A 24,530-nucleotide genomic window follows, 5' to 3' on the forward strand; every position below is an offset into this window, starting at 1 on the left:
TAATCGGTCTAGTGCCTATCGGCATCCAAATGTGAATAGTGTTTTCCCCTCCTTTGCCTTTTCCCCCCTCTCTCTGCCATGTATCAGCAATCAAGTACTTGCCCTCTTTTGAGGCAGTGAACTAGCCACGGCGGGTTAATATTCCGGGCCAGAAACCAAGCACATTGTCTGCACAAAGAGCGTGTCCTCTCTTGGCCTGAGGGAGTGGGGGACCCGCGTATCTGGGTCATCTGCGTGTCATCCCAGTGAGCTCTGGCACAGCTCCAAAGCCCCTCGATCGGATGTACGGCAGCCAGTCGCTTCACGGAGGAGCGATCTGCCAAGGTCTTTGTCACCGCGTGAAATCGGGAGCCATTCCGACCGTGGCGTCTCCCGGCTAACCGCGCCGTCACGCACAGTCGCTTGGCTTGTGCACGCTATTGCATCAGAGGGCCTGGTCACGTGATCATTTCTTTAATGGGCTACTTAGAGGTACCGATTTTCGGACTGAGGGATGCATACGCGGGCGCCTACACGCGCCCCTTCCATTACGGCCGACTAAATCCCAGTCTGTTTCTTCCTTTTTTCCTGAACCCCCTCTGTTGGGTCGTTAGAAACGTTACTCCCACAGCATTAGGTTTTGGGTTTTGTTGGTCGGGGAGGGTCCTGGAGAAGAAGGATATTTCTCTCCAGGTGTACAATCAGTTCACACTTCCGCGTCTTCTTTCATTTAACATTATCTTTCCCCCCATCACCCGCAGCTAAACGATATTGTAAGAATTCCAGCCCGACGAGCAGCACGACAAGCAGCTACGCCCCCAGCAGCAGCAGCAATATGAGTTGCAGCGGAGGCAGCAGTGCCAGCAGCACATGCAGCAAGAGCAGCTTCGATTACACCCACGACATGGAAGCGGCTCACATGGCTGCGACGGCTATTTTGAATCTCTCCACCCGCTGCAGAGAGATGCCGCAGAACCTCTCCACCAAGCCGCAGGACCTCTGTCCCAGGGTAACGATGAACTCTCGTGCCTGTGGATCAAGCCGATTCCCAAGGACCCCGCCATCTATGGCTCTGACTTAGTGGTCTCGAGATGAAACAAAAAAGGAAAGGACGACCCGTTCCTCGTGCAGTCGGGCCAAAATAGAGAAAGTAAACTCCCCCACGGTAGCTCCCGAAATCCATATCGGGATTTAAACCCTCCCGCCCCACCCCAAAAAGGAGACGGTCTAATCGAATGATTCCCGGATTTCATTCTCCCCTGGATCCGTGGATTTCATAGCGAGCGGAAAAGCGTCGTACGTCTTACGGACGGACGTGGCTTTACCTCCAGGGGAATCGGTCGCATCTCCGTGCGGTAGTTGTTTAGTATGTTCATCGTTTAATGGTTTCATTTGTGAATCGCTAAAGTTGTAGAGATTGATATGCAGCTTTTTTGGGTGCAGAACCCGTTCCCCGAGGTTTCGCAGTCGGGAGAAATGGGGTTTGCTCTCACTGCTTACACCTGCATTTTTGTGATAGAAGCCTCCTCTAAATTACGGCAAAACCCAAAGAAAGCCACGAATGTAACATCTACCCCATACGACAGTCACTTCGCCCAGATTTATGACGTAGAGTGGAGTGTTTTTCAGTGCATTAGCCGGTGCCAGCCAGACAAAGAAAGCTAAGGGGGAGTTCTAGCGCAAACCTGTCAGTAGAAGCACAGACCGCATTCGTGACTAAAAATCATTACGGATGCTAATATTTCATAGAAGCCCTGTGAGATATTGTCCTTTTATCCTAAAGAGATGCATCCTTTTTGCTGACACTGGAGGAGAAACGACTTTAAAAATGCACCGGGAACTAATGAGAAGCTACTTCGTAGAGACCACTAGATGGCTTTATAGAAAGATGCGGCGCGGGAGGGGACGGTTTTATTGTAGTCGCCAGAAAGACAAAGCTTGCTTCCTCCCGTTCTGTTAAGCCTCTTGGTGATGCTTAATGAGCTAAGAGTCCTAAGAGTAGCTTTTAGAAATCATTTAAATATTTCTCAATGCAGAAAGGTCAGTAACTTTATGTTTTCAAATAATTCCTTTCGTAGAAATGGTTTTCATCCTTTAGATTGGTGAATCTCTCTTTTTTTTTTTTTTGAGCATGCAGAGTTTTAATTGTAATCAGCGCTGGTAGTGGGGAGGGACTGAAGACTAGCTTTGAAGGTATTATGTGGCGAAAAGGATTGACCCCTTTTCAGCTTTTTTCACTTTGTTCAAACGAAAATGACAGAATAAAAGGAGAAATTCAACATTATTCTGCCAGAATTAGTATCCAGGCAGAAGTCAGGAATACATTTTGACAAAACGTGTTCAAGTAGAATAATGCTGTATAATTTATCAAGGTAATAACCCAAAGCAAGGGATTCTTATTCCCGGTTCCTCCCTGCCGTTCTGTTTCTGCATCAAGAGGAAAGATAGCTGGGAGACATTTGAGTAGGCTGCGGTGTTCCCACCAGCTCTGAAATCAAATTTCTCTTCAAGATAGTGTCACTCTGGAAAAAATGAAGGATCGTTGGGTGTATTTTTATTGTTCCCTCGATCCTTTGCCTTCGCTCCCTTTTTTTCCTCCTCCCCACCCCAAAGTGAAAGCTGGGTTCTAATTCATTCTATGCCAAACGCCATCTACAGTGCCTTGGACTTCACAGTTCATCAGTGGCTGGCTGCCGAAAAAGCCAGTAGGCACCAGGTTTTGGTTTGGGTTTTTATTTTATTTTTTCTCAACTAAAGCAGCTGACTGTACATCAGATTTGGTAGAAGTCCTGACAGGATAGATTTCAACATCTGTGATTGAACCATTATGAACTGGGCATTCACTTTCTCAGAGAAAGAGCAAATGCTATAGATAGAAGTTCATCCCAATGAACAAACATTTTTCTCCTTAATTCTCGTCTTGAGGGATTAAGAAATGAATGTATCTTATTTCTAGATGGAAAGGTTATAATCTCCAAAGGTGCTTCTTTATATGGACGATTATTTAAGTAGTCATGGGATGTGTCAAGCCAGTTGAAAATGGTGAGGAGAGTGGTTAGTCTAGGGACATCAGCCTGCCCAGGCATAAATCACAAATCCAGAGACAAGGCCTTCTAAGCCATTTGAAAGCCAATTTTGACTAGTGGAAACATTGGGTTGCTTTTCCACTTGTGTCCTCCTGATATGCAAGCGTGTAGGGCGGAGACAGTTGAGTCCGGTTTTTTTTTAGAGAAGCAGCGTGGCTCAGGGGAAAGAGCCCGGGCTCGGGAGTCAGAGGTCATGGGTTTGAATCCCGGCTCTGCCACGTCTCAGCTGTGTGACTATGGGCAAGTCACTTGACTTCTCTGTGCCTCAGTTACCTCATCTGTAAAACGGGGATTAAGACTGTGAGCCTCACGTAGGACAATCTGATGACCCTGTATCTGCCCCAGCGCTTAGAACAGTGCTCTGCACATAGCGCTTAACAAATACCAACATTATTATTTTAGGGGAAGCAGCTTGGCTCAGTGGAAAGAGCCTGGGCTTCGGAGTCAGAGGTCATGGGTTCGACTCCCGGCTCTGCCATTCGTCAGCTGTGTGACTGTGGGCGAGTCACTTCACTTCTCTGGGCCTCAGTTACCTCATCTGTAAAATGGGGATTAACTGTGAGCCTCACGTGGGACAACCTGATGACCCTGTATCTCCCCCAGCGCTTAGAACAGTGCTCTGCACATAGTAAGCGCTTAACAAATACCAACATTATTAACAGTGCTCTGCACATAGTAGGCACTTAACAAATACCAACATTATTATTATCATTATTATTATTCTCTGTGCCTCAGTTACCTCATCTGTAAAATGGGGATGAAGACTGTGTGCCCCACGTGGGACAACCTGATCACCTTGTATCCTCCCCAGCGCTTAGAACAGTGCTTTGCACATAGTAAGCGCTTAACAAATGCCATTATTATTATTATTATTATTTTCCGGAAGAAACAGCGTGGCCTAAATGTCTAGCACAGAGGATTGGGCGTCTCGAAACCCAGGTTCTAATCCCAGCTTTGCCAATCAGCTGCTGTGTGACCTTGGCCAAGTCACTTATCTCCACCGGCCTTCAGTTTCCTCATCTGTAAAATGGGGATTAGATGCCTTCGCGGCCTCCTCCTCTCAGCCTACGAGCCCCAGGCGGGTCAGAGACTGTGTACAACCCAATTTTTTGCTACCTACGGGCACAGCATGTAGGAAGAGTTTCACAGGTATCACCGTTATCAGTCTTGTTACCCCAGTCCACGTTGCCCGACCAAATTAGTGGGGCTGAGGAAACCTCTGCGTCGGCACATCCGAATGCTGTCGGGTTCCTCTAAGTAGGTAGAAGCGAAACGCAAGAGAGATGGCAGACCGGGAGGAGGAAGGCCGACTGCTTACAATTGTTCTGATTTTGGCAGAATCCTGATATGGAAGTAGATGAAAATGGAACACTGGATCTGAGCATGAACAAGCAGAGGCAGCGTGATGGCTGTTGCACTATCTTGACTCCCCTAGAGACTATGTCACCTCAACGACAGGCCGTTATGAATAATCGATGTTTCCAACTGAACGAAGAGGACTGCTGGGATTTGCCAGTCGACTACACTAAAATGAAACCCCGAAGGATAGACGAAGATGATCCCAAAGAGATTAATGTATGTCTTTTCCGCCGGGAACTTCTCGTTGTAACTTGATGGTTTTGACGCTGTTGGGTTTTAAAACTTGACGGAAAGGAAGGAAGATAACAGGCGCCAGACAATGGACAGAAATGGAGGTTTTCCTAAAAGATCGCTTCTCGCCTGTTAGTTCATGGAAATGCATCATGCTGGCGTACATGCAATCTCTAACTAAATTCCACCGATCAATGTTTTAAACCACGCATGGGAATCGGGTTTTCTAACAACAGTGACCGATCATCCCCGCCCCCCGCCCCAGCCCCTAGAGATTAGCTAACGTTTTAATATGGTATTTGGTTGCATAGCACTAAATGATGGGGTGACTTTTTGTAGAATTTAAGAGCTTTCCTTCAAATAGAGCATTAGAAAGAAGCATTTGCATATTTCGATTGCCATGAAGTATTGAAATTGGCCAGCGCTGAGGCACTGGGGAACTTCTTGGTATCCCCTGAACTTCAAATATAAAGCCCAGAAACGTTCTTTGTACAGAAACTGCCTGTAACGGATTCAGGAGGAGCATTTTGAGATTGCCAATCTTATAATCAACCAGAGATTCTGTTAGACTGAACAAGGCCTATATAGGTTTGGAAGAACATCGCTTTGAAGGGAAGTTATGTTTTCTTCAAATTTAAATTATTGAGTTGATTACAATATTCTTAGGCAAATTGAGGATATAAAGAAAAATGACTGAATTATTCATTCATTCATTCAATAGGATTTATTGAGCGCTTGAATCAGGTTCCTCAAGAATTACGTTTCAGATATGTTTGTATGAATCACTTTCAGTCATCGGACATCACGTCTGATTTTAAAATATAGAGGATGGAAGATCACGAGAGCAATAACGTTTTGTGAAGAAAAATGGGGGTGCGTTATTTCAAGGAATTAGGAAACTCACGTCTACTTAATTTGCGATGCTGCTATCTGAAGTCTTTAATTTTGAAAGGCGAATTGAGCTCTTGTGAAAGAAAGCTAAACCTGAGTAGCGTGTTGTATTTAGCGACGGTGTTTCTCCCACTTAATATAAAGCATTAATCCTTGAGCGTGCAACTTAGCGCGGTAGGAATATTGCCAAATTCCTCTTCATTGAAATTACGGCTCCACAGAAATATTGCTGAAACATTTGCACTCTATATAGCATGATACAAACGAAAGGTTATGTATATACTATATACAAACATAATATATGTGAGCATATATACTTAGAAGGACCTTTGAAATAAAATGCAAAATAATTTACCTTATAGTTAATATATATCGCCATCTATGGGGATGGATTTGATACTGCGCCAGAGCATATTCCATTTTAGGACCGAATCTACTCAGAAGACACAATATCTGTGGAAGAACAATTAGACACTTTCAGAAAAAAAAAAAAAAAAAAACACACCCCATCAGTCTCCCGAGTCATACGTTTAGATGTATGAATTTCCTCTCCCGAGCCATACGTTTACATGTATGAATTTCCTCCAGTCAGACACCTTGCTCTGGAACTTAGAAACAGGTTTTAAAATGACTGAATGTTGGCAGTTTGCAACATATGTGTGTGTGTATATGTGTGTGTGTATACACACACACACACATATATTTAAACATATATACACACACACACACATATAGATATGTATTTAAACCTATATATATTAAAAAAACTATATAAAACGTGTGTGTGTGTGTACACACATATGTATATATGGTTTTTGACTACAAACTGGTTGTGAGCCAGAATGCATCTAACAACCATCTCCCCCGATTAGACCGTGCGCCCGTCAAAGGGCAGGGACTGTCTCTATCTGTTACCGATTTGGCCATTCCAAGCGCTTAGTACAGTGCTCTGCACATAGTAAGCGCTCAATAAATACTATTGAATGAATGGATGAATACCAACTCTGCCTTGTATTGTGCCCTCCCAAGCATTTAGTTCAGTCCTCTGCACACGGAGAGCGCTCAATAAATAAGATTGATCGATCGATTGATTTTATAAAGACACAGTCCCTGGAGGTTTAAGTTATTAATCTTAGTCTTCCGGTTGGCTTCATTAAGCACTGGGAAGAGTTGGCAAGATGGCAGAGGTCTATAAACTCAGACTGCCCTTCCCCTTGAAGAGATCTAATTCCTCTTCAAGTGAATCCTAACTTATATTTACATCTAAGAGTAGAGCCCGGGCTTGGGAGGCAGAGGACCTGGGTTCTAATGCCGGCTCTGCCGCCTGTCTGCTGTGTGACCTTGGTCAAGTCACTTAGCTTCTCAGAGCCTCAGTTACCTCATCTGTAAAATGGGGATTAAGACTGTGAGCCCCACGAGGGACAACCCAATTACCTCGAATCTCCCCCAGCGCTTAGAACAGTGCGGGGCACATAGTAAGCGCTTAACAAATACCATCATTAGCAATAGACGGAAGAAATGTCATTAACCGAGGAAGAGTGTTTAAAAAAAACAAAAACTGTGGAAGTTTTGAGGTCTGAAAAAGTGGGAAACACAGAGACGAGATTGCCGATAACTGTACATTGCATTGTTTTTCTTGTGTATGTTACAGCCTCACCTAAGTGGGTCTAATACCTGTATGTTTGCCTGCAGCCAGAAGACTTGGATCCATTCCAAGAGGCATTGGAGGAGCGAAGGTATCCGGGTGAAGTTACTATACCAAGTCCCAAGCCCAAATATCCTCAGTGCAAAGAGAGCAAAAAGGATTTAATAACGTAAGCATAATGTGAGGTGAAATTATTTTTCTCTTTTAAACCTTTTCTTTTGTTTCTTTCTTTTTTTCTTTTTTTGGCTATCGAAGTAAAAATCCGATCTGTATATGCCTTGCCATATCAGCATGCGGCCTCTGCAGCGTATAAATGTTTCAAATTGCTAGTTCAGTTAAGTGATAAGCTAATGTGTACTTGCTTGTTCTTAACGATGCCGTAGTGGATCGAACCACCATTTTCATTTAAACCTGTTCATTTTGCAGCTTTTCTTTAGGATGCTTAAGTCCCCTTGCAGACATTGCAGCTAAACTGGAAACAATGAAACTTTTAAAAGTTTTTTTTTTTTAAAACATACTTACTATTTTGGCTGTTTTTGTTTTTGTTTGGTGGCAGATGTCCAACACCAGGGTGTGATGGGAGTGGTCATGTGACTGGTAATTACGCCTCACATAGAAGGTGTGACTTCATTTTTTTCATGGTGGATTCTGTCTTTTCAATTTATTGTTTTCAGCTTACCTCAACAATGCTGTCAAAGTACAAATGTTGAACTCTGTGTGAACCCTCTAAGTGCTATATGTTGACTTCTAAGAGCATGCTAATTTTTTGTGTTGTACACCGTCTTTTATTTTCCAAGAGAGCGCTCCGACTGCCGAGTCGTTCTAAACATTTAAGAATCGACCCAAAAGGACAGAAATATTTTGTCTCAGTTTCATGAAAAACACAACAAAAGCAAAAGACCATCTGAAACATTCTGTCAAGTTGACGTCGGATAGTTCAGAGGGTTAACGATTGCACCTCAATATACAGCACTTGACCCATCGCTTTTCTGCATTAAAACTTTTAATTTTTATCTTTTATGTTGTGTTTGTTTGGGAGGTTGAAACGTATAAGAGGGTTGACTTACGTGGATATCCTGACCTGTCTTACAGTCTGTCTGGCTGCCCCCTGGCTGATAAAAGCATTCGAAGTATGTTGGCCACGACCTCCCAAGAACTCAAGTAAGATATAAAGAAAATCATTCTCTTTTCCTAACTAGTCACTCACCAGCGCTGTAAAGTCTCATGCTAAAAGGAGGAACATAAATGATAGAAGAAGCAGTCCCCGCACAGGATTAGTGCTTTTATCTGGGCGCTCACGCCAATTCCCTCTCGGTTTGAGTCGCTCATCGATTCTCCACATTCCGACCCGTTCTCCCTTCTGTATTTTTCTCGAAGTTCTCGGGATTCCTTCGTACCGTGCCGGTGCTCAGCCATAAGGGATGTCTTTTCAGTAAATAATTCATGAAAACTTGGTACGGCTACGCTTGGCCAAATACAATTCCAGGCTGGGGGCTCAGGCGGGGAGCACACTGTATGGGCTCCAAGGGTTTCCATATGTCATTCCCAAATAAGGCTACGCATAGGAGTTCGTGAAACAACGCACGGCCATTCGAGAGCAGCATAGAAGTAGCTCACTACTCATTTACCTTTTCCGTCCACGTAAACTCTTCAGAGCTCTCGTCCCGCCTCGGGGCAGATAATCGCAGACAAGCACAGCCCGAGAATCTAGGGCGAGGCCACCTCCCTCAACTCGTGACTCTTGGTTTGTCCCCACCAAACCTGACAAAGACACAGTGGGTGAAATGAGAAAGCTGACCTTTACTCCGCTTAACTAATACAGAGTAGTGTTGATCCCAAACAATTTTAAATGTCGCCATAACCGATCGTCAAGTAGGAAGCCACCCACTTTGATTCCTTAAGGTCCACTTCTGCAGAAGAAGGCGCCGAATATGGCAGGCGAGCAGTCGATCGATAGCATTGATTGAACGCCTCCTATGTGCCGAGCTCTGTACTGGGCACCTGGGAGACCGTCGCTGAAATGTAGAGCCTCCACATGGAAGGGCCGGAGGGGTGCGTAATGTAGGTTCTGTTGCTCTTGATCTGAACAGCTAGTGGAGAACAGCGGTGTGTCGAGGGAAATGTTTCCAAGAACAGTTTATTTTTACCGAACACCCTTGCCCTGCGAATAAGTAGGCCATGTTGTGATTTTCACTTGCTCGGACCAGTGCCAAGGGTCGCTAATTTTTCATCCGCATTTGTTCCCCTTTCTTTCCCCATCCCACCTCCCTGCATCCCTTAGGCCAGGGTTTTCCAGGAGTCTGGGGCCTTGTTTCACGTCCATGTCATTTTTTGCAGGATCCCTGTTCAAGGCGCTAATGCCATAGAGCACCTGCTAATGTTCAGTGACTTCCTGAATTAGCACTTCCGTCTCGAGACTTTGGAGTTATCTGCATGGAATTTTACCATCTGGAGGGTGCCCACTGACTTAACTGCTTTAAAGTTGGTAGCGGGATCAAAAATCAGTGCCTGTGGAAGAAGTAGCTTATTAGGGTTTCAAAATGGACAGTCTTAGGATTGAACGTGTTTCAAGTCAGCTTTTCATGGCATGAGACCATATTTTCCTTCACAGTCAAGTATGTGATTGGCTGACCTTGGAACTCGGCCAAGGCATTGGGACTCGGCGACATTCTTTTGAATTTCTTTATGAGGAATACTTGGCAGTGCTTTTGGCTTTATTTCTCCACCCACGTGCAGTCCGGCTATAAACAACAAAGTTCCCAAGCACAACTTGTATCTAACGCGGCTCCTAACCGCTTAGCGTCCCCGAAGGATTCAGGGATATTTCCTCTCGGGTTGGTTTTCCCATGTGTTTTTGACATCTTTGGAAGTTCGTTTGGAGTTTTTTGTTGACCTGAGATTCAAGCCAACAGAAAAAACTCACGGGTCGGTTCCATGTTCCATGAATTCCCCTTTTCCGGCCGTGATAGCCTCCCTCATCTTCTGTCTTGGAGGCCAGGTACAGTCGTCGTCTTCCACGCCTTCTCGCCATCATCATCTTTCAGGGTAGGCACTTTGATGTTTTTGCATACCTCTGCTCCTACTCCTTCCTGTAGGTCAGGCCCGCTTAAGCCCCCGTCTTGAAAATCCAAACCCTCGGCCCTTCCAGAGGGTCGAAGGCCTTCTAAAGGCTTCATCCCATCCCCACGACACCGATGCACTGGCCACCCCCAAGATTTGAATCATTCACTCTGTAGTTAATCTTCGTTGCGGCATTTAACCACATCGGTGAATTTTTCCAACTGTCCACTTCTGGCCCTGGATCTCTGGCTAAGGCAGTCGGGGTGGGACCGTGGGAATGGGGTAAATAGCATTTTTCAGTCACGCAGAGCAAGTGGCTACCATCTAATTCCAAATTCCTTCGGGGTACCTGGGTTTCAATAGAGCTAAGTAATAATGGTAACTGTGATGTTTAAGACTGTTTCTATATAGGACCATTCATCATTTCTCCACTTCCTCATCCGAGTCAGAAAGTTCTATGTCCTGACTTTTCCCATTTCAAAATGACTTAGAGGCTAAAATGATGGCTGAGTCAGAGTACGAGGGCCCAGAATGATCCACACTTCTGTGACCCCCCTCTCCCCCTTCCCCATCTCCCCCGCCAGCTGCCTTGTATCGTCATAAAGATATTCCACCCTCTGACCGTGTCTTGAACGGATCAGGGAATACCCGATGCTGCCCCTCACCCAATTAAAGGAGGCTGTTTTAGCGGACGAGGTGTCGTGAAGACTACTGCACCTTCCGCCGTGTGATGTTTTGCCTCTGCTTTTTAATTTTCACCTAAAAGGCCCTGTGAAATCTGGGCCCGAGTACACTCAGAAAACTGACATCTGTCTTCTTCTGCATCATGACATTTTCCCGGGGCCTTCTTGTTGCTGTTTCAAATTTCAATTTTGGTTGGCTGGTGCCTGGACTGTCTTAGCAGAGGGGGAAAAAACCCATCATTCTTCCTGGTGACTTTCCGGGCAGATCTTTGGACTATCAGCCTCATTGAAATCTTTTTTCTCTTTGCTCAGTTCTGAGCACAAGCAGTGTCAGACAATCTTACCTTTTTTTTTTTTCATTGAGCAGTTGTTTGTGTTGATTTGTGAATAATATGTAATATGAAAATAGCAATGTATTAAAATGGAACCTGTAAATGAATATTTCAAATTCTAAACCTGCTGCTTTCTGATATCACTTGGATGTTTCCGATAAGGCTTCGTGATTAAAACAATGAAACAGGAGGATTTTTTTTTTTTTAAATCATTGCACTTTAAAATTTGTAAACTAGACAACTACAGATTGTCATGGCTCTGTATCCTGCAGATCCTTTCAAGTTGATGCTTTGAGGTAGACTAGCAACTGCTTTTTGTTATAACTAAAATATACCTACCTCACAGGGGTGTTGTGAGGATTATGTTTGTAAACTTAAGACCCCCAAATAAATAATAAAACCTATACAAGTAAAAAAATACCTATTGTTTATGAGAACTGTGACTAAAGCCATATAAATTCTTCTTAAGGATAGCATCTTTCCCTTACATTTTCAATTGCCTAGCACCACCTACAAGTAGCAACTTGAAATAATTTGCAAATTAGGGAAACCGGTTATTTGCACGCCTGCCATTTTTAACTGGCCGTGTCCTAGCCAAAAAGGAAAATCATACTTGCTGGGAAAGTAAAGGAAGTAATTTTGCGATTTTTAAGTCTCACCATCAAAACCTTTTGAATTTGATTTAATCAACAACTGTAGAAAAGACTGAAGTTTCCAGCCTTTTGGGGGAGAGATTTTTTCCTTCTTTTTTTAATAATAAAACCGGGTATACCATATGATCTTTTTCGTGCTAAAAGGCTAATCCTGGAAGATAAACCTAAAATTAACGGTAGAGGAGAAGAAGGACAGACCATTGACAAGAATGAATTCTCCAATCCCCAAACCTAATAATAATAATAATATTAATAGTATTTGCTAAGTGCTTACTTTGTGCCAGGCCCTGTACTAAACACTGGGGTGGATGCAAGCAAATCTAGTTGGACACGGTCCCTGTCCCATGTGGGGCTCACCCAATTCCCATTTTACAGATGAGGTAACTGAGGCCCAGAGAAGTGAAGTGACTTGCCCGAGGTCACACAGCAGGCAAGGCCAAGACCTCTGACTCCCAGGCCTGTGCTCTATCCACTAAGCCGTGCTAAACCAACTGAACCAGATATCAGGCTGAGGACAAAGCCTGAAATTTTGATATTGACAGTTTCAAGTGGCTTTGGCTCTGGAACTTGGGCAGTGATTCACATTGCTGCAGAAAAATCTTTCCCCTCAAAAAGTCAGTCAGTGGCATTTCTCGAGCGCTTTTCATGCCCAGAGCATTGTACTGAGAGAGTACATTTGAGAGAGTACAGAACAATAGAGTAGGCAGACATGATTCCCTCCTTCAAATTCTGAAGCTTTTTCTCCACAGAATTGAGATTGGATCCTCACAGTGGTATTACCCAGAACGAGGACCCGAAATTAGCCAACCCTCATTTAGAGCACTACAAGGAAGGTGAGGGATTAAAAATTATAGACAAGACTCAGTGGATAGCCTGTGAAGACAGTTAATGATGCCTAAACCAGAATTCCCAAAATGATCAAAGTCAGGACTTAATCCTACAAATGGGAAAGAAGAGCTGAGGAATCAAGTGGATTTTAAAGCTACTGAGGGGTCAAGACTGATTGCCTGATTACCAGAAACCTGTTACTGCGGGTTCAACTTCATGGCTACCTAAAGACTTTGCTTGGGGAAGTGGCAGGAAAATGGTGCACACTCAAAACAACCCCACATTTTCTGACCCTGGTTTTCTTTTTACTTCAGGAACTAATTAAACAGAGAGAAATGCAGCAAGGAGTACTAAAAATGTATCTTTCTCTCCAAGTTCTCCCCGAGGAGAAGTTGGCCACGACCTACAAGGGGTAGTGATTTCCTAGTCCTGGCAGAGGAGCCAGACTCCTTCCAGAATGTTTCAATCTCTTTTGCCCAAAGGATTGGGTTTTACCTCTGCTCCTTTTCCAATTCAGCTCCTGACAGGTGTGTGATAAAGGGTTTTCAACCTCACTGTTCTGGCTGCGACCTACCTGTCTTGACAAATAATGATTGTCCTATTTGTTAAGCACTTTTTATGTGCCGGGCACTGTACTAAGCGCTGGGGTGGATATGAGCAAATTGGGTTGGACACACTCCCTGTCCCTCATGGGGCTCACAGTCTTAATGCCCATTTTACAGATGAGGTAACTCAGGCTCCGAGAAGTTGATTGACTTGCCCAAGGCTACACGGGACACGGAGCCAGCATTGGATTTTGGGTTTGGGCAAATCCCATCACTTCTCTGTTCTTCAGCTTCCTCATCTGTAAAATGAGAATTAATATTTAAATTGATATCCCTCCTTTAGACTGTGAACCTCCGCGGGACATAGATTGTGTCCCAGCTTATGATGGACAGGGAATTTGTCTATTATAGCAGCAGTGATAATAATAATAATAATAATTGTTGGTATTTGTTAAGCACTTACTATGTGCCAAGCACTGTTCTAAGCACTGGGGTAGATACGGAGTAATCAGGTTGTCCCACGTGAGGCTCACAGTCTTCATCCCCATTTTATAGATGAGGTAACTGAGACACCGAAAAGTTAAGTGACTTGCCCAAAGTCACACAGCTGACAGGTGGTGGAGTTGAGATTAGAACCCATGACCCCTAACTCCCAAGACCTTGCTCTTTCCACTGAGCCAAGCTGCTTCTTCATAGTGGATAAAGCACTGACCTGGGAGTCAAAAGGTCATGGTTTCTAATCCCAGCTCTGCCACTTGTCTGCTTTTTGGCCTTGGGCAAGTCACTTAACTTCTCAGTACCTCAGTTACCTCATCTGTAAAATGGGGATTAAGACTGTCAGCCCTCTGTGGGACAGGGATTACATCCAACGCAATCTGCTTGTATCCACCCCAGCACTTAGTACAGTGCCTGACACATAGTAAGCGCTTAACAAATACTAGTATTATTATTATTCATTGTTATATTGTACTCTTCCAGGCACTTAGTATAGTGTTCTGCACCCAGTAAGCACTCAATAAATACATTTGAATGAATGAATGAATGAATGAATGAATGAATGAATGAATGAATCTACACCAGCAGAAAGTATAGTGGTTCACACTTACTAAGCATCTTACAAAAAAAATTATTATAATCATCATTATCATTATTACTGGTGCTTAGAGAGCCAGGAAAATAGCAATGTAGCCTAGTGGAAAGGGTCTGAGAGTTAGAGGGTCTGGGTTCTAATTCCTATTCTGCTCATTTCGTGCTGTGTGACCTCGGGTAAGTCCCTTAACTTCTTTGTGCCTCAGTTTCCTCAGCTGTAAAATGTGGATTCCATGCCTGTTCCCCCTCCTACTTTGACTGTGAGTTCCTTGTGGGAGAAGGACTGTGTCCAAGCTGATTAACTTGCATCTACTCCAGAACTTACAATGGTGCTTGACACATGGTAAGCACATAGCAAATACCATAGTAATAAGAAGAAGCATATTCATTTTGAAGTCGACGTAGACATATGTAGAATAGAAATAGCATAGATCAAAGCTTCATCATTTTCTTTTGTTTCTGAGGCACCTCTGATACAGTTGGATTGAAGAGCAGCCGGGTGGTCAGGGAATGGAGAATCAAAGCTAAATTCCCAATGACTCATTTAGAAAGATTCTGGCCCTTGAGATTGGGAATTTTCCCAGGTGGAAATTCTCATGCACGCACAATGGCTCCACAATTGGTTCTTAGCACCATGCACCAGACTCAAAAGATCCATCGAGTGTTTTTACATTCGAGACCCAAATATAACCTACAGAGGAGGTACAGAAAATTTCAAAATATATGCAATCTTTATCTTTTGGGGATATTCAACCATTCATTTTTAGTTTCAAGAATATTTTTCTTTCTCTCAACTTATATTGGTACTTCTGAGTACTAGGGTCATAATTAGAATTAGGATTCAAAAATGAAATAATATCATCCTTCTCCCCAGCTAAACCTAGAATAAAATGAAACTAGAAAACATTAACATAAATTAAACCACATCTGTTAAATGAACAGCTAGTTTTTCATATTAATCTTTTCAGGATGCAACGTCAGAGCATATATTCTCCTAATCACCATTTTTTAAAGAAATTGCAATATGTGACGGGGCCAGAATGTTTAGAAAATTTCTCTGAAATAAGAATGTTTAGAAAATCTATCTCAAACCAGGTGGTTAGCTATTTACAAACCTCATCTTTAAGTTTTGAGACAAGTTTATAACATTAAGTAGTCCTCAGTTTACATTACAGCATATTGATATTGTGAATCATTTTATACAAACATTAAAAAATCGTCATTTCTGGCTCATAGCGTATCTCCATTTCCTTTCCTGAATCAACATAACCTGCTTATTGGTAGTTTTTGAAGGAAGAAACTATCGGAACAATTTCAGGAAACTCACAGTTCTGTTGTTTTTGTTCGTTTTTGTTTTTTGTGGTATTTGTTATGTTATGTGTATATTTGTGCTTGCTTTTTTCAGACACTGTACTGAGCAGTGGAGTAGATATAAGCTAAGCAGTTTCGACACAGTCAGTGTCTCACGTGTAGCTTGCAGTCTTAATCCCTACTTTATAGATGAGGAACTGAGGCCCAGAGAAGTTAAGCGACTTGCCTAAGATCATAGAGTTGACAAATGGAAGGTTCAGAACTAGAACCCAGACCTCCTGACTCCCAGATCTGTGCTCTATCCACTAGGCCATGCAGCTTCTGTTCAACAAGGGCCATCATTGATGAAGGGAGATTTTCATTCTCAGAACCTGGAGAATCTGAAAATGAGGAAAGAAGTAGAAACATCTCAGTGAATCCTGTATCTGAGAGTATAGATAATCAAAATAACTCTGAAGGCTCATTTAGTTAATCAATGTAGTCTTCCTGCATTCACGAGGTTAGGACCAGATGGCAAGCCAAATGCAAAGCAGCATAGGCAATGGAATGACCATGGGCCTGTGTGTTAGAGGATCTGGGTTCTAATCCCTGATCTGCCCTTTGTCTAACTTGTGACCTTGGAAAAATCAATCAACTTCTCTGTGCCTCCATTTCCTTATCTGTAAAATGGGGATTAAATCCTCCCCCCAGTTTAGACTGTGAGCTCCACGTGGGACAGGGACTGTGTCCAACCTGATGTATTTGTACTTACCTCAGTACTTAGAAGAGTGCTTGACAGTACATGCTTAACAAACACCATTAAAAAAGAAAAAAGCAGCATTTAAACAAGCACTTTGCAACACTCTCAGTTCTCTCACAATCTGTGTGTTCACTGTGCATTTTTAATAGAATGCTACTCCGTAACTAGGGAACCTTCTTCTAACTAACCCTGATGGAGGGTGGGGAGAAAAAGTGGTGTGAATGCATACACAACTGGTCAAATCTCGAGCACTGATTTTTCTTCAAAACAGAGTCTATCGAGAACGTAACCTCCCACCTAAACCCTCTCCACTTTCGAAATAGGATAACCAAGAGTCCTTCGTTTTCATAATCTACTTTAAAATCTTCATCTTTGATATCTTAAAAAAGAAACTTAAAATCATCAATTTTAATCATAAGCCAGCTATAATTCAAGGGGAGATGTCCACCATCGTCGCCTTTCACCTGCTCTTTTGACCCCATCCCTTCTCACCGAAACTGCCCTCTTCCTTCTTCTTGCCATGAGAGCCATGTTCAACTGCTCATATTGCAATGACTCCTTCCCCACTGCTTTCAAGCATGCCCACCTCTCCCCTATCCTAAAAGCAACCCTCCTTTGACCCCCATGGCTCCCTGAAGCAATCGCTCCATCTCCCTCCTACCACTCCTCTCCAAACTGCCGGAGCGAGTTGTTTCCACTTTCTCCTTGACCCCTTGCAATCTGACTTTCCCCCCTTTTACCCCATGGAGATGACTGTGTCTGAAGTCACCTATGATCTCCTTCTTTCCAAATCCAATGGCTGCTATTCCATCCTATGTCTTTTCCTCAATCTCTCTGTCTTCGACACTGTAGACCACCCCTTTCTCCTGGAAATATTATCTAAACTTGCCTTCGCTGCCACTGTCCTCACTTGATTCTCATCTTTAACCTTCTGACCACTTTTTTTCAGTGTCTTTCACAGGTTCCTCTTCTGTCTCCCACCTACTAACAGTGGGGGCTCCTCGAGGTTCAGTTCTGGATCCCCTTCTATTACTCCCACTCGCTTGGGGAACTCATTCACTCACAGGGCTTCAACAACCATCTCTACATGGAAGATTCCCAAATCTACCTCTCTAGCCCCATCCTCTCTCCTCCTCTGCCATCTCATATTTCTTCCTGGATCCAAGCCATCTCTCCCTAGATGTCTCACTGACACCTCAAACCTAACATGTCCAAAGCAGAACAACTCTTCTTCCCACCCAAATCCTGCCCTTTGTCACTGTAGGCAGCACCACCCACACCGCTATCTCAGAAGTCCATAACCTTGGCATGATCCTTGACTCGTCTCCCTCATTCAACCTGTCACCAAATCCCGTCGGTTCTATCCTCACAGCATCTCTAGAATCCACCCTTTCTTCTCCATCCAAACTGCTACCATATAATCCAAGCCTATTATATTTGGATTCATTCATTCATTCAATAGTATTTATTGAGCTCTTACTATGTGCAGAGCACTGAACTAAGCACTTGAAATGTACAATTTGGCAACAGATAGAGACAATCCCTGCCCAGTGACGGGCTCACAGTCTAATGGCGGGCTCACGGTCAAATCCTATCCCACCTTGACTAATGCATGTCTCCTGTCTCTCCCCTCTCCAGCCCATAATTCACTCTGCTGCCCAGATCATTTTTCTGAAAAACGGTTTAGTTCCTGCCTCCCCACACCTCAAAACCTTCCAATAGTTGTCTCTACACCTTCGCATCAAGCAGAAATTCTTAAACATCAGTGTTGAGCCAATTAATGTTCTCTCCTTCTTATGTTACCTTGTTAATCTCCTACAACAACTGGACCGACGTGCTTTATTCCTGTAATGCTGACCTACACTCTTAGATCGCATCTATCTTGCCACAGATCCTGGCCCAGGTTCTCTCTCAGGCCTAGAACTTCCTTCTCCTTCATATCCACAGCTCTTTCGATCTTCAAAACCTTCCTAAAATCACATCTCTTCGAAGCAGCATAGCCCAGTGGAAAGAACATGGGCCTGGAAGTCAGAGAACCTGGGCTCTAATCCCTGCTTTGCCATTTGTCTGCTCCGTGACCAAGGGCAAGTCAGTTAACTTCTCTGGGCCTCAGTTTCCTCATCTGTAAAATGGGGATTGAGACTACGAGCCCCATGTGGGACATGAACGGTATCCAACCTGATTAATTTGGAACCCCGGAACTTAGAACAATGCCCAGCACAGAGTAAGCACTTAATAAATACCAGAAAAATGAGTCATTCCCTCACTAATGCTATTATTTCTCCAACCACCTTGCTCTCCGCATTTTTTATGCACTTGGCTGTGAACACCTTGAGCACTTTGATATTCATTCATTCAATCAATCATATTTATTGAGCACATAATGGTGCAGAGCATCGTACTAAGCGCTTGGGTGAGTACATTACAACACTAAACGGTCACACTGCCTGCCCACAATGAACTTACAATCTAGAGGAGGGGAGACATACATCAATACAAATGAATAAAACACTATTATAGATCTGTACATAAGTGATGTGGGGCTGGGAGGTGGGTAGAACAAACACAGTGTCAGGGTAAAGCAGAAGGGAGTGGGAGACGAGGGAAAGTGAGGCTCAGTCTGGGAAGGCCTCTTGGAGGAGATGTGCCTTCAATAAGGCTTTGAAGGGGGGATAGGCATTGTCTGTTGGATTTGAGGAGGGAGGGCGTTCCAGGCCAGAGGAAGGACCTGGGCTAGTGGTGAGACAGGCGAGATGGAGGCCCAGTGAGAAGGTTAGTGGCATCAGGGGAACCAAGTGTGTGGGCTGGGTTGTACAAGGAGAGAGGCGAGGTGAGATAGGAAGGGCCGAGGTGGTGGACTCCTTTAAAGTCAATGGTGAGGAGTTTTTGTTTGATGTGGAGGTGGATGGGCAATCACTGGAGTGTTTTGAGGGGCAGGGTGAGAAGCAGCGTGACTTAGTGGAAAGAGAACAGGCTTGAGAATCAGAGGACATGGGTTCTAATCGTAATTCCATCACTTGTCAGCTGTTTGACTTTGGGCAAGTCACTCAACTACTCTGTGCTTCAGTTACCTCATCTGTAAAATGGGGATTAAGATTGTGAGCCCCATGTAGGGCAACCAGATTACCTCGTCTCTACTCCAGTGCTTAAAATAATGCTTGGCACATAGCGAGTGTTTAACAAATCTCATCATCATTATTATTATAAAATAATAACATTATAATAATTATAATAATAAAATTATACATCCTGAACATCTTTGTAGAAAAATGCTTTGGGCAGCAGAGTGAAGTACGGACCGGAGTGGGGAGAGACAGGAGGCTGGGAGCTCAGCAAGGAGGCTGATGCAGTCATCCGGGCAGGATAGGATGAGTAATTGTATTAACTTGGTAGCAGTTTGGATGAAGAGGAAAGGGTGGATTTTAGCGATGTTGTGAAGGATGACCCCACAGGATTTAGTTACGGAACAAATATGTGTGTTGAATGACAGAGAAGAGTCATGGATAAAGCCAAGGTTACAGGCTGGTGAGACAGGAGGGATAGTGGTGCTGTCTACAGTGATGGGAAAGTCCTTGGGAGGATGGGGTTTGGATGGGAAGATAAGGAGTTCTGTTTTGGACAGGCGAAGTTTGAGGTGACAGAAAGCCCTCCAAATAAAGATGTCTTGAAGGCAGGAGGAGATGCAATCCTGGAGAGAGGGACAGAGATCAGGGCTAGAGATGGAGAGTTGGTATCAACCTCATAGAGATGGTAGTTGAAGCCACGGAAGCAAATAGGTTCTCCCAGGGAGTGGGTGTAGATGGAGAATAGTTGGGGATCCAGAACTGAACATTGAGGGACCCCTCAGTTAGCGGCTGTGAGGCAGAGGAGAAGCCCACGAAGGAAACTTAGAATGAATGGCCAGAGATAAGAGGGTAGCCGGGAGGGGACCGAATCAGTGAAGCCAAGGTTAGGTAATGTTTCCAGGAGAAAGAGGTGGTCCACGGTGTTGAAGGTAGCTGAGAGGCCAAGGAGGATTAAGATGGAGTAGAAGCTGTTGGATTTGGCTAGAAGGAGATCATCGGTGACCTATGAGATGGCGGTTTGTGCGGAGGGAAGGGGACGGAAGCCAGATAGGAGAGGGTCAAAGAGAGAATTGGAGGAGAGGAATTTGAGACAGCAGGTGTAGACGGCTCGCTCAAGAAGTTGGGAGAAGAATGGTAGGAGAGTGACGGGGCAATAACTGGAGGGAGCCTTGGGGTCAAGGGAGAGTTTTTTTAGGTTAGGGGAGACTTTGGCCTGTTTGAAAGCAGTGGGGAAGAAGCCACTGGAGAGTGAATGGTTTAAGATGTCTGATACTCACCCCAGTCCCACAGTGGGGCTGTATACAGATTCTTAAACTCTGATATTTCTTCTATCAGTGATCTATGTTAACGTCTGGTCTCCCGTTGCAGAATGTAAGCTCTTTGCGGGCAGGGATCACACTCACCGACTCTCCTGTGCTATACTCTCCAAGAGTCTAGTACGGTGCTCTCTACACAGTGAGTGCTCAGTAAAGACCTTTGATTGATTAAGTGCCCGAGAAGCCAACATCCCAGGGAAATTTTAGGGAGACACGTTTTTATCAATAAATATGTCATGAAGGTTTTATCAATTAATATGACTCCTCAATATTTAAAAACCATGCTTGAGTCTATAGAATTTGAAGATGAAAATTGTGAAAATGATTTCCTTTCTTTGTGTCACAGGCATTTGAAGCCATGGATGAAATTTTAGAATTTTTCTGTCATTGATCCATACGTATTTGGCCTAAAAACATTAATATCCATGATTAATAAGGAGCACAGTTGGTAAACCATGTAAATCCAATAAATTAACCAAATGTGGGATCTCTCTTCTTCATGGTTGGAATTCATGATGGGGAGAGATCACAAGTTCGGCAAACTGTGTATAAAATTCAGAATTCACATTCAGGATTTGATTGATCAAAGTCTCTTTAAAAATAAAAAAAATGTGAAATCATAGAAATTTGCACAATTCTGAAAAATTGTATCTTTAAACCCAGTATTAAGAAAACCACTCCTCTGTCTACCCGCTGTGTCTTAGTTATTTACCTCAAATTTTCTAAAATAAGAGTAGTTCAGAGAAAATATGTTTTAAAATGTTCTTTCCTTAGTCGTGTATGGATGATAGAGGGGAACTATTAAATTCTGCAATTTTTAAAGATCCTGTCTCTGAATTAGGATTCCTAATATCCACTCATTTCCTTTCACAATTATTTTAAACATCTTTTAAGTATTCATCCTCTTCAAATAGCACATCTAATTAAATCTAGTTTCTCCTTAACTGCTGGGAATTCAGGATCCGCTCTTCATCTCGCTCTCTGCTCCTGAGGGCTGGCCTTGCCTGTAATGGGACTCCAGGCTTCTGTTAGATCCCGGGAGCACAGGCTAGCTGACACACAGGCTCTTGGTGATCCGAACATCTGATCGTTAAGGGATGGGTTAGACCCAATTTAAACTGTAAATTTGAGGTTTCAATCTAGCGACCCTTAAATGAAATTATAGTACTTGGAGCCCAAAAGAGGGAGATTGAAAGAGAAGAGCATGTTTCCTTTTGGAAATTTTTGACCAGATTAGTTGAATCGTTGTTTTTTTTAATCACCTTCTCAAGCCAGAATCATCTAGGTAGTTTGGAGGACACGTTGGAGGATACATCCCCTCCGTGCTAATAACCGTGAGTCCCACATGGGACAAAGACTGTGTCTCACCTATCTCGGATCGACTCCAGAGCTTAGTACAGCGTTTGGCTTAGTGGATAGAGGATGGGCCCGAGAGTCAGAAGGAACTGGGTTCTAAACCCAGCTCCACCACATGTCTGCTCTGTGACCTTGGTCAAGGCACTTAACTTCTCTGAGTTCAGTTACCTCATCTATACCGTGAGGATTAAGAGTGTGAGCCCCATGTGGGACAGGGACTGTGTCCAACCTAAATAACTTGTATCTACCCTAGCGCTTAGATCAGTGCTTGGCTCATCGTAAGCACTTCACAAGTTCCATAACTATTATTATTGTCCTTATTTCACGCTTAACAAATACCACTGATATTTTTATCATCCTCACTATCATCATCATCATCATCATTATTGTTGTTACTATTAAGACGATGGGTTCTTTGTCCACCTTCTGTACGAGGTGAGAATTTTGGAGAAATTAAATTCATTTTATGTGGTGGAGGGAATATGAAGAACAGCTAAGGCTACGGAGATTTTTTGTTTCATTTCTGTCGATAGATTGAGGAAGCGGCAGTAATAGTCATGGTATTTATTAATCACTTACTGTGTTCAGAACACTTGTACTAAGATCTGAGGTGATGATGATGCTGGTATATGTTAAGCACTTACTATGTGCCAAGCACTATTCTAAGCCCTGGGATAGATACAAGGTAATCAGGTTGTCCCACGTGGGGCTCACAGTTTCAATCCCCATTTTCCAGATGAGGGAACTGAGGCACAGAGAAGTGAAGTGACTTGGCCAAAGTCACACAGCTAAGTGGAGGAGCTGGAATTAGAGCCCAAGACCTGGGACTCCCAACTCTGGCTCTTTCCACTAAGCCCTGCTGCTCTCACAGCTCTCTCAACTATGGCCTTTCGTGAGGAAAGATTCTTATCTCAGCCCCTTCCATCATTTCTTTGTGTGTTGTAAGGGAGAGGAGCTCACATCATTCTGCTAGATCCTTGTAACTTTCAATATTTAAATAATTAATAAATGATGTAAGATCATTTGATCATGAGTAATCTGTATTATGTAAAGTGCATCATCCTTCTGTTGCCACAACTCTCTGGACTCAAGGAATGGGTGTGAATTAATAAATATAGAGGAGTAAAGTTGCCCGTGGAAATAAGTAGTTAATCGCATTGAGGAATCTCAAGCTTCATTTCTAAATTTCCTTAATTTCAACATCGCCTCCATAGAACATTCCAAACATCTTGCATCCTAATTTAACACATGTTCAATTACCTTTCAACATCTTAAGATATTGGAGAATTAAATATTTTGCTTAATTGTTGGCAAAATGCCATCAAGACTAGTAAGAACACTTTCTGATGCTTTTGATTTCATTACTGAATATAGTTTTCAAATAGTAAAATCATGAATAATGTAAATTACCTGACTTTGCCAGGTCTTCTAGTCTGTTGATGTGAAATGTGATGTTATTGTAGGGCTTTGAATGCAGATGAGGTAATGATCAATTATTTTAACTATGACTAATAGGAGTGTTTTGTTTCAGAAATTGCAAAACCAACACTTTTTCCTTCTTAATTTTAATCCAAATACTTATTTACATTTTGCCTATTCGTTATAAGTGCTTTTCTGTCACTGTTGCTTCTTATTCTTTTGATTCTCAGGTATAAGTTCTGAGTCTTTCTGCTCAATGTCTTTGATGCATTGATTTTCACTTACTTGCAAATCCAGGTCTTTTAATTCTCCCTCCTCCTAAATCTTGGTTTTAGTCCATTCTTAGTGCATCAAAAATAGGTGGCCTTTGTGCAGGCAAATGAATGTTATCCACTTACTTGGATTGTGTGAACTTTAATGATGTGTGAATTGCAGAAATAAGTCAAATCATTGGGAGTAGGAAGGAAGATTAGAAACAAATAAGTAAATAAAGGCTTTCCGGCTACTTCCCAGGAAGTTTTCATAGCAATTCACATTCAGGAAATAAATGAAAGCACTAAAGCAGAAATATGAGAAAACATAAATTCAGCCAGAACAAAGTGTATACGGAGGTTAGCCCCGTGCTAGCCAAGCATAGCTTTAGAGGATGATTTTCTGGTATAAATTCAAGGCTTTCCTGAAAATGTAAAATTATTACTGATCTGAGGTAGCCAGTCGTTGCTTTTGGAATCAGGGGGATTAAAGATTCTACCATGGAAACACTCGTATGAGTATGTCTGTCTGTCTTTTTGACTGACTGCAGTCAAGACTTTTCCACGCTCTGGTCCTGTTTCTCCTCCTCACTAATACAATAACGATATTTATGAAATGCTTAATGTGATCTAAGCACCGTATGAAGCACTGGGGTAGATAATATAATGATTATGATATTTGTTAAATGCTT

The 24,530-nt window shown here is 43.1% G+C and overlaps 1 protein-coding gene across 1 annotated transcript in view; it reads left to right on the plus strand.

The window, feature by feature from the left end:
* The window catches only part of MYT1L (myelin transcription factor 1 like), a 569,059-nt gene that overhangs the window by 433,265 nt on the left and 111,264 nt on the right, over positions 1 to 24,530 (plus strand). The window contains exons 13-16 of the mRNA XM_029051295.2: positions 741 to 988; positions 4,404 to 4,640; positions 7,239 to 7,360; positions 8,284 to 8,352. Coding sequence (XP_028907128.1) covers positions 741 to 988; positions 4,404 to 4,640; positions 7,239 to 7,360; positions 8,284 to 8,352 — 676 coding nt within the window. The remainder of the gene's footprint in view (positions 1 to 740; positions 989 to 4,403; positions 4,641 to 7,238; positions 7,361 to 8,283; positions 8,353 to 24,530) is intronic.

Source organism: Ornithorhynchus anatinus, chromosome X1 (genome assembly GCF_004115215.2).
Source record: "Ornithorhynchus anatinus isolate Pmale09 chromosome X1, mOrnAna1.pri.v4, whole genome shotgun sequence".
Lineage (NCBI taxonomy): Eukaryota > Metazoa > Chordata > Mammalia > Monotremata > Ornithorhynchidae > Ornithorhynchus > Ornithorhynchus anatinus.